The sequence below is a fragment of the Haliaeetus albicilla genome, chromosome 17 (assembly GCF_947461875.1).
Source record: "Haliaeetus albicilla chromosome 17, bHalAlb1.1, whole genome shotgun sequence".
Classification (NCBI taxonomy): Eukaryota; Metazoa; Chordata; class Aves; order Accipitriformes; family Accipitridae; genus Haliaeetus; species Haliaeetus albicilla.
The window spans coordinates 28549363-28560446 of NC_091499.1; the positions used below are offsets into that span (position 1 = coordinate 28549363).

The following is an 11084-nucleotide window of genomic DNA, read 5'->3' on the forward strand; positions in this document are numbered from 1 at the left end:
TTGTGCTTAAAGTTTTCACCTAGGCTTTAATTAATTCAGACGTTTTTTCTTGTGTTTTTAAAGGTTGCATTTAGATTTTTTGAGAAAAACCAAATTGTGTCCTGCTATCAGCCTCGTTCATTGGTTTCAGCAGATGATGCCAGTTTATAAGAGCCGGGGGTTCACTCTGTACGTTTATCTTAGGAGAGGGCAGAATTTGTAAAGGTTTTTCTCTGTGCTGTAGCCCTCCATACGGGCAAATCTGTAGCAATGCTGCAGTCACTGTATGCTTTCACTGATCAAAAATAGGTGCCTACATTATAGAGATGTACACATGCTCTAGCCACCTCCAATCTTCTTTACAGAAAGGAAGAGAAATAAGCATTTCTAGCATGAGATTCATCTCACTAAAGGAAACCTCTAACAAGGGTTGCTTCTACTGTACCCCAGAAGTGACTGCTTTTTGACAAGCTGAGACATAGGTGATGTTAAAAGCCCATCTTAACACTTTGGACTTTGTTTTTACTGGAGCATTTTGATTTTGCTGGAGGTTGGGGTTTCCTCTTTCTCCCTCACACGTGGCTGTTGCAGGGTACCAGTACCAGTGTTATGCTTCTGTGCTGAATCAGAGAACCTGGAGAAATTGTACGATCATCATTGAATTGGCCCTTACCATCCTTCTCTGCTCTGTTTAGTCGAGCTGATAAGTGAGTTTGACAGATGTGTCCACTGCTCCAGAAATCCTGCTGGCCATGGCAGGATTCCCGAGGGTTGGCTGAGGATCTCACACTGTTGCATTTAAGTGCTGTTCAGAAAAGGAGCAACTTGTGCTTCCAGCTAACACATGCCACTAATTGCGGTGTGCCATTGGCCAGCTGGGTGGCTGAATTGTACCTTCTTTACCAGCCTGGTGGCATATAACCTTCTGGTAGAGGAGTCAGTACTGAAGTCCGTACGCCAGACAGCTTAGTTTGCCCTCTGCTGAGGATGCACCCTGTTTCACTGTTTTACTGAAGAAAAGAGGATCCACTTTACTCTACCTTTTGCTCCTATATCCACAAACCAGCACCGAGTCCTTTAAAGCCACATAATCACTCCATGAGGGTATTTTCGGACCATTTGCAGTGATCAGATGCTTGGGTAATGCTGTACCATTATTTTTAAGCCCTGGCAGAAATTAAAATAAACAAAAGAAAGCTGAGGTTTACCCTCATTTGTCTTGATCTAGAAATGTCAAATAAACGTGTTATCCCTTTGCAGGTCTCAGTCGGTTGTGGATCCTGGGGTGCTGAAACGCATGGATAAGAATGAGGAAGAAAACATGCAGCCTTTGCTTTCACTTGACTAACAGTTCTGAGCATCGGACATGAACTGAGGTGGAAGACACTGCCTCTCAGCAACAAGCAAACCGTTGGGAAAGCGTGTACCAGCTGGAATCCTATTTACTCATGTTAATGTAGCAAAATGGCAGCAGGCAGCAGGTTTTACTATTCTGCCTGAATTCTGGATGCCCTGGGATGAAAAAGAAGAGGAGAAAAAAGGAAAATAAAATGAAATAAAAAATAAAGAGGGATCAGTAATTTATTCTGTAAGTGCCAACTTGTTTGTAAATACAACATAATCCTCCAGTTTGACTTTGTAAGTTATGGTAAACAAATGCCATGGAAATGAGTGACTATTAAATATGTCAGTGAAGTGCACCATAAAAAAAGAGAAGAAAAAGTGCGCGCACTCACACACATACACACAGAGAAACGCATACCGGACAAAGAAAAATATCAAAGCCAATTAAATGTTGTCCTTCTCATAGGAAGCCATATTGCAGCTAGCGTATTGACTGCTGTTTTGTTTTCTCTCTGCAATGCTCGTGTAGTGTGCAAAGATAAAGAGGGCATATAAGAACTTGGAGATGCTGTAATCAGTCAAATATTTCCTAACTGTAGGAATTGATTTCCCAAATAACGTTGTGGCTTAGGATTGTGATTTAGCATAAACCATGTAGCATTGTGAAAAAGATAACAGATGAGCTGGAATCAACTCTGACAGCTTTGTTGTTTGGCTGTATGGATCTGTGAGGTTTCTTCCTTAACTTTTCGTTTATAGTTCACAGGTAACCTGGCTTGTTACCCTAATCTGGGTGTTGTAATGTGCGACACATTGGAGTTACTTCTCTTGTGTTTTGGGTGCACGTCAAGAATTTTTCCAGAACTCTGTTCTCCCTTGGAATGAGAAAATAGTCCTCTAAATACAGTGTAATAACCGGTATTTGAAAGTAAAGCCTGGCAGCAGAGGTTAAAAGTTAATCACTGAATCCTGTGCACTGGGAGACTGGATACATATATATATTTTTACCAATCTCTGACAAGCATACAAGGTGACATTGTTAGACGAGTATATTTAATTGAAGGTTTATACAAAAAATCATACCTATTCAATGTACTTAGATATATTATAGATTGTATATTGAGACAATGTCATTATTAATATAGTAAAACTTTCCATAGAACAACAGCATCCCACTCCAAGAAAGGATTAATATAATAAGTTGTAGTCAAACATCTCAGCCTATGTGTTTAGGACACTTTTGTTTTGGTTGTTGTGTAACTGTATATATTGAACATGTGCCATAATAGAGAAATACATTTTACCTCAAAAGGGCAACAGGTTTTGCTAGGGATTGGGTAAATCAGCTGAAACGCGGGGGCCGTGTCATCTTTGTGTGCTTGCTGACGTGTGTGCAGCCTGTTGTATGCTGAGGCAAGAATGTCATTTCTTATTAGGATTTCACTTGGCAATCAGAGTGAGAAGACACAGGGAGCCCACCAAGACATCTAAATAGTGAGAGGTATTGTAAGAGCATGTCCAGGCGATGCAGGGATTAGTTAAGAATACACTGACCGCGGTGAGGGAGATGATAGCTCACAGCAACCCCACCTCCCAAGCGCCGGAGTTTAAAGAATTTCTTCCATCACTTCTGTGATCACTGAAGTTTCAAAGTCCCTGGTTGTAGGTCACCTCTCCTCACCCAGGATGATTGCAGCTGTAAGATGTAGTAGGCTGGGATGAGTTAAGAGAGAGTGGAGAGTGAAATCTTGGAAGCATGTCATCTCAGAGTTTAGCTGTAACTCCTGTGGTGGCAGCTTTGGTGTTTCTCAGGGTTGAGACAACCCTGTCTCTTCCAGCATCACCCTTGATTAGCCCAGGCAGCACACAGATAAATCTTTTGTATTTCGCAGTTCATTAGCAATGCCGAAAAATAGTGTATGCCCCAACTTGCCATCGCATTGCAGGAACTCGTCTGAACAAGTCATCGCCTTTCTGCTCTCCTAATTCTGTTCTTCTCCTGAACGTCTTTTCAGTCTGTCCTACAAGTTTTCAGCAGTAGAAACTGTTGTAATACTAATTCCATGGTTTGAGAGACTTGAAAGATTGATGAATTCTTATATACTATTTTATTCAGTCCTATTTTTCACGTACCTTGTAACATCATGCTGGATAGGTGAGATGTGTCTCTAGGGTTTGCCTACATGCCACATTTGAATGTATGTTATATATGCCCACACTTACAGTTAGTAGAATAGTATATTGCCATTGATCTGATTTTTAAATCCTTATCAGATAAAACTTTAACATCAGTAGAAATTTTCTCCTTGTAAGGGCTTCAGGTTGTCAGTATTCCATATGTATGCAAACTGTGACACAGTGGTGATCATAATCTTCATGGATGCTTTTGGATACATGGACCAAACCTTGGTGTAAACTAGCACAGCACTGATTTTAGAGTACACCAACTGTCTGGTCAGAAAATGCAAATGCCTCTTACATCCGCTACAGAGCATCTCTGTAGGGAAGTTTATCTGCTCATCTGTATGAAGCTCAAAATTTGTTTTGAAGCTTATAAATTTGTTTGCAAATCCTTTATTTATGCACTTAGCTGTAATTTATGTAATGTTTTCTGATGCCTCATTTCAGCTTCAAGTTAATGAGTATTAATATATTCTTCCCAGAAAAATGAAACTAGGATATATTATAATATTGTGTAACTGGGACCTCATCTTTCACCAAGAACAAAACTACTTTTTTCAGTAAGATCCTCACTGTTAAAGAGTTGGGCTACAGGTCTTGGCTGCAGCTTTTATTTCGCTGAAGCAAATTCTGGTGGTGGTAACTGCAGTTGGGACATTGAATAAGAATATGAAAATGGGCAAGAAGAATAATTATCCTTTACATGCTCTCAGTATTCTTTAAAGGCATTTCTCTTTTACACATCAGGGTACATAAAGGGTTTTTGCCTTTCCCTTGCTTCTTGTAGAAAATCTTTATAGGTAGGTCAATTTTTAATAGATTAAATTTGGACTGAAAACTTTTTCCAATCTTTATTATCATAGGAATTGATGTCTAATTTTTATAGCAGAATTGAAGTGCTAAAAATAGAATTCAAATGCTTGGGAGGAATTTCTCTTAATTTCTTACCTTTGTTGTGTATTGGATAGAATAAACCTTGTTGTAATTATGCATGCTGATATGCATATAAAAAAATATCCTGCGATATGAGGAACTTAGTGGAAAAACTGGATACACCTGTCCAAGCAACTAAGTGAAAAAAAAGGGGGATAAAAAAAAAAGTGTAAAAATTGATAGTTTCAGGCCTTTGGCAAGATCTAAAAATGTCCCCTTATATGATGTCTCTTCCATGACACAAATGTTTAAAAATATATGGAAAAGTTATGGAAACTTCCATGCCCAAAGCCTTTCTCCTGTGATCAGAGATGTCAATAGTCTCTTGGCTTTATAAAGACAGGTAATCAGTCCCACTAAGCTCCAACAAATACCCAGGCTCCCAATTGTTATTAGTTGTAAAATAGCTTTAAGATGTCTTTACAGAAATGTAAATTTACTGTATAGTGCATTTAAAAAGATGTTTTGGACTCTACAAACATGCTACGCCTAGTCACAAAAGATATTTGTAGAGACATACATAAACTAAACACGGAATTAAAGAAAATAGGAGTAGAAGGGACCTCGGGAGGTCACTGGTAAGTGGAGGAGCAGATTCGCTTTAATGTCTCTCTTAAAGAATTGTTTTAGCTCAGTACCTTGCATGGAATGCTCTTTGTATTATTTAATCACAGTCACAGCAAAGCCTAAGCACATTACCTGACAAAACTGTAACTCGACAGTATTTTGTTCATGCCTTTTATTATTTACCTGTTCTGTCTGGGAAATTAAAAAGTTTGCCAAGCGTCATAAGAACTGCCATTTAGAATTACCTGGGAAACACTTTGGTCACGTCCCTGTTATTATATTGTTTCTGTTATTATCAGTGTATGTACTCGTCAAGATTTTTGAAGTAGTCATGTTTGAAAGAGCATGGAAGAGAGAAAAATTAAAAATCAGGCTTCAGGATTTTGTTTAGAATATTAAAATAGGATTGAGGGGGCACTGAGTTTGGTTTTGATAATCTTTATTTCCCTATGGGGAATGTCCTGCTAGCTACTGACAGCATTGTGACCAGGACAAATTTGGAAAATAAATCTCAATGTGAAAGGCGAGGGCAAAAGTCTCAAAGGATTGTACTGAAAAATCAATGACGTGGCTAGCTGTATCATGTCCTTCTAAAGAAAGGCATTTTGCAAGTGGTTTATGAGCATGTAACTGTGGTGCCAAGAACAGTACTTTTGTCCACGAAATTCAAAGCACACTATGAAATCAAGAAAATAATAGTTACCCCATTTCTCAGGTAGCAAACCAGGAACACAGCCAGTTAGAGACATTAAAATCTCAATGGGAGACATTCACATTGTGTTTATATATGGCAAAAATGACACTTTGATCACTCAGTCTGGTTTGAGCTGCAGTAGAGAAAGTGATGTGTCCCTGTTTTGTGCGAGAAGAATGTCTGGTCGTTGATTCAGTCATGCCTAGTTTCTTTAGAAACCTACCTAAACATTTTACCGTGAGACCTTTATAAGCCAGGGGTGATCTGCTTTCCCATGGAGTTAAACCTGAATGTACATTTTACTATTTCTGCTAAGGAGAGGGTAAAAAGGGAGTATGTCCCCCAAATGAAATGCCCTTCTTCCCTGTATAATTGATGGAAAAAAGGTAGTTTACTCTGAAGACCCCCAAAAGGAAATCTTGGCTGCCCAGTAAAGAATTCTGAACTTGGTCAGGGAGGATGTCCTTTTGAGGGCCTTGAAAGATACTTATCTCCCATTAGCTATACAAGGAACATCAGCATTTTATTTAGAGGCATGCTTAAGTGACCGCAAGTGAAAGTGCAAGCCAGGTAGGTAGGACCCCACAGCCTGTATTGCCTTGTAACCTTGAATGATCCTCTGTCAAGGGTCTGTATTTAGCACATCGACTTGGACATACCCTTCAGTCTGCATTTCAGCTTTCAGTTGTGTGGGAATTCTTTCCTATCAGCTTTTGGGATCTTCATTTGTTCCCTTCATATGGGTCTGTTGCCACAAAAATGGCATCGACCCCTGTTGGATTGCACAATTTGCAGAGTGATTTTGTTGTTAAAAAATAAGAACTTGTGGTATGCTGGGCAGTGGTGAAGTTGAAACATGGGTCACAAGCTCCCACTACTTTGTCACTTGTTCTCCAGTGTGTTGTGTGTGTAAACTGTGATTGGCAACAAACATGTCAGACTCTCATGATACGAGTTTAAAAAGAGAGAAAAAAAGAGAAGTTTCTGCAGTGAGTTCAACATCTGAGTTGATGGCATCGCTGTGGAATCCAAATGGAGGGGAAGCACTGCACATAGGCAAAACAGAGAGACCTCCAAGGGAAGATGCTGATGCTTCTTTATGGCACTCATTTTTGTTAAAACATGGCCAAAGTATTTTGTCTATCGAGACTGTGGTCAGCCAGCTCTGTTGTTTCTGAATCAGTCACTTACAAGAAGTCTTCCCTAATAAAGGTATTGCTGTTAGTGGAGAATTCACGTCCAGAGAATTGGCATATCTCACAGTTTGCAGCAGAGAAATGGCGAGGGTTGATTAGGATTTGTATTTGATATGGAAATGCTGCTGTGATCCCTTAAAGAGGCTGTTGCATCATGGGCAGCACACAGCAGTGCCTAAAGGCAGGCATCTCAAATCAGGTCCCTTGGTTAATAAAAATTTCAGGGAAGAAAAAAGCAAGGGAAAAGATAATAGAAGATGATAAAACACAATAATTAAAATAAAAAACAGAAGCAAGCCTGCAGTGCAAAACCATATGAATGGCAAAAATGATGTGAATGAACTCGTATGGACATTTCCAAGAAGTGACTCAGTAGCTTATCTTGTGTCCCCCACCTACATTATGAGCAGAGTTCCCATTTCTCACGTGGTCTGCCTTGTATGGCCGTGGTGGAGTTCCCTAATTCTTTAGAAAATGCTTGAGTTACCATGTGAAATTGTAGGTGCAGTAGCTGAGCTTGTGAAAATGGGTCACTGGATCAGTGCATGCCACCAGCTCCTCACCTGGAGATGGGCCCCAGGCTGGCTGAGACCTGGTACCTGAAGGAATGTGCAAAATGCTGTGTCCTGCCGGGCTCAAGAAGTCATGCAGGGAGGGAAGGAGAGGAGCCGCATGCCCATAAGGATGGGTGGGAGGCCTATGGAGAAAACGACTACAGGGAGTTGGAGTGAACCGATCAATCATTTCGATGGAATGGCGAGGCAGGCTTTCACTTGCTCTGTAACACAAGAGGACTTACAAACCTCACCACACATCTGTCATCGGAAAGGAGGGAGAACATCTTTTTCTCTTTCCACAAACTTGGTTTCAATGTATTTAAAGCTGTTGCCAAGCCTGAACTGCCTCTGCCGCTACCGTTCCCACGGTGGCTCTTGGGATGTGGGTGTCACGTAGCACGCAGGAGCTGGAAAACTAACGTTCTCCAACCTGTCTGTAGGAAGAGAAAGGAGAGATGTATTCTGCAAGTCCCTGCTGCAGAGATAATTTCGTGGGAGAATTCAGCGCTTGCTCGGATTAAAGTGTCTCTTGCCCTGACATCGATATTGGCACCTACTCTGTGTAGAAGGCTGTGAGTGCGAGCGGTGTGGGAATCTCCCCTGCGCACCGTGGTGTCTTGTGCTAATTATGCAGCCTTCCAGCTGTAGCTGGTGGTCTGTGTCCTGTGTCTTTAAAGGGTTCCACTGGTGATGTTAATTGTAGCCGTTAGTCACTCAGAGTGGAGATGATTTAAAGGAAACTGACAACTTTAAGCATTACACTTAACGTCTAAAAATATTAAATCGGTGATTGTTACAAGGAATGCCTAGGATTACGATAACTTAAAGAGTTTCAGGGTTTGGTTGCATTGTAACCTTGATGGGACTTAGTGTATAATCACTTTCCCTAAATACGGTTTTCCCTGAGGTTCATGTGGATCTTTCACGCATCAGTGGCAGAAGGAATTAAATAGTAGAAAATGTGATTCTAAATCTATGAATATATTCAGAGGGGCACATACAGAATACCTGACACTATTTTAAAAAAATTGTTTTGCAGGTAACTAATGTTCAACTTGACAATAGTGTCTCTTTTAAATCATTTGGTTCTCTAGCTCTTTCACCCTATGGACTGTTGTGTGAAATGTGTCCTACAAAACTTTCCCAGCTCCACATCCTTTCTTCTCCTACTCCCTTGCATTCAACATCATCCTGTCTTCTGTATGTACTTTATTCTATGAATAACTGGAGAAAACTGTAAAAAACCCCAAATCCCCCATAACCTGCAGACTAGAGCTTGAGGACCACTATTTTAAATATTGCCCTTATACAAATCTCTGGTAACAGGGTGAAATGGAAAATGAGAGCAACAGCTGACCTCATCATAGAGGAATACGAAAAAGACTCTGGCTAGGAGTCTGCACAGGTGTAGATAGACAGTCAACTGAGACAGGTCGTGTGATTTAAGATGTTACCTTCCCCTGACTGTTAATTATCACTCTTCAGGTAGGGACTACTGCCCCAACATTTAAGCAACAGCAGATTATGGAAGTACTCCTGTCCCAATGAAGGTTGTGCACAGCTCACACTAACTCTGTTGATTCTGCACTCATGCAGTTGTGAAAGCACTCACACAATCTATTAATACAACTCTGTTAGGAGAATGCTGATTAACAGCTAGTCGAGGCGGCATCTAAAATTACTAGGCTGGCTACCTGTGCCTTAAGGCTCTTGTGATCTGTAGTACTTGTGTAGTAGTAACCACTGAATACATTTTTTTCGCATGCAACAATCTACTTTGGAGCCTTATGGAAAATACTATAGCACCATATCAAAAATTCAAAAATTAAATTACAGGAGTAATTTGCAAACAGTGCTTGTATCCTCAGGATAAAATTTGTTTGTTTGTTTGTTTCTCAGTTTAGTACTGTTAGGACTCAGGGGGTCTGAGATTTGTAAAGCCAGGACAAGTCTATCAATCATGTTCTCTCTATGTATAGTTTCAATAACTATTCTCTTTTCACAACTTGTTGTCAGTTTGAATTTCATCCTTGGACCTAGTAAGATGGTTACTTTTGGTTTGTTGTGTTCCAACCTAAAATCTGAAGATTAAGCAACTTTGTGAAACATGTCACTCTTTATATTGTATATTTAAATATCACCAGTTCTCTGTGATCAATGGGCTGCTTTGGAGAGTACTACTACTTTAAATCATTGTTGGTTACTGAGGAAGAACAACATTCTGTTAAATAAAATATGACCAAATGAAAATTAAAATACATATATATTTTTGTGTTTGTACATGGGAGTGTTTGTCTGGCTTGCTTGTGCTAAAATATATATGGAGGACATATTTTAATGGGATGAACTGTACTTTATTTTATCAAGGTTTTGAAAGAGAAAGGAGAAGTAACTGAGTGTTGTATCAGCATATAAGTTTTTTCTGGTAATACTGAATGTCTCTTTTCACCCAACAGTAATTTTAGAGAGCTAACATATTCCACGTTTACTATACTGTTGTGAGCTGTCACTTCTTGGAAGTCTGCAGGTTGTGAATGTCCTCACAGATGAAGATCACACAGAGATGCAGCATAAGAAAAGCTCATTTTGCCCTCAAAGATATTTCCTACTCTCCTGCCTCTTAACTTCTTCTGTACTGTGTTCCCTAGCATCACCTCATGTTCAGTGACTTGTCTTTTGATGCCACATCAGGGAGGAGTGGTATTCACTCCTCACAGAGATGTCCCTTTCTTCAGGGAAATGTTGCTGTTCTCAGGAAAGAGTAACCAGGGTAGGACAGAACAGGCTATGTGACATTGAAGCGGTGCCTGCAGAATGACCATATTTCATTCTAGATTTTATTCTTCTTGGGAGGGAGAGACCCAGTAAATGATAGTCGTGTGTTTATGTGCTTCTCCAATGTCCTTTCTGTAGTATTCCTTACTTTAGGCACAAGGACACTTATTCACATTTTCTGTACATTTTCCATATCTTAACTTTGGTTTACAGAGATTAAAAAAAAATAATAGGCTGCAGTAGCTTTCTGTTTCATGCAATATCTCAGTGGTATATTCAGATGCATTCCTTATGCCAATTCTGCAAGGTATAACTTCCCAAGAAGAACTACAGATTTCCCAATTACCATGTTGAAAAAAATATCTATGGTTTCTCATCTACGTGGGAATGTAGTCCTTCAGCTCCCGGGCACTGCATTGTTGTAAACAATATATAAGTATTGCTGCACAAGGGTGCATTTCATCATTACAACTGTAACAAGATAGATGTCAAGACAGGTCTCTGCTCCCTTTGAAATCCCTCACTCGCATCTCTCTTATGGAAGAGAATTAAAGCCCCTGTAAGCTGGACTGGTTTGCTGTAATACCTGTCTACAGCACTTTCAGTTACAACCACTATCCATTTGTATGTTGCTAGGCTGATTTCCCCTGAAAACAATGTGATGCCAGTGTGTGCGTGTGTGTGTGTGTGTGTACGTGTCTGCTTGTCTCCCCCCATGTCGGGGTTTAACCCCAGCCGGCAACTCAGCCCCACGCAGCCGCTCGCTCTCAAGTGAGAAAACTCATGGGCTGAGATGAAGGCATTTTAATAGGTAAAGCAAAAGCTGCGCACAAGCAAAGCAAAACAAGGAATTCACTC

The 11084-nt window shown here is 40.2% G+C and overlaps 1 protein-coding gene across 1 annotated transcript in view; it reads left to right on the top strand.

Moving 5' to 3' along the window:
- The window catches only part of CLVS2 (clavesin 2), a 60448-nt gene extending 50717 nt beyond the window's left edge, over positions 1-9731 (top strand). Inside the window, exon 5 of the mRNA XM_069805159.1 lies at positions 1240-9731. Within this exon, the coding sequence (XP_069661260.1) occupies positions 1240-1327 (88 nt within the window). The 3' untranslated portion in view covers positions 1328-9731. The remainder of the gene's footprint in view (positions 1-1239) is intronic.
- The last annotated feature ends 1353 nt before the right edge of the window (positions 9732-11084 follow it).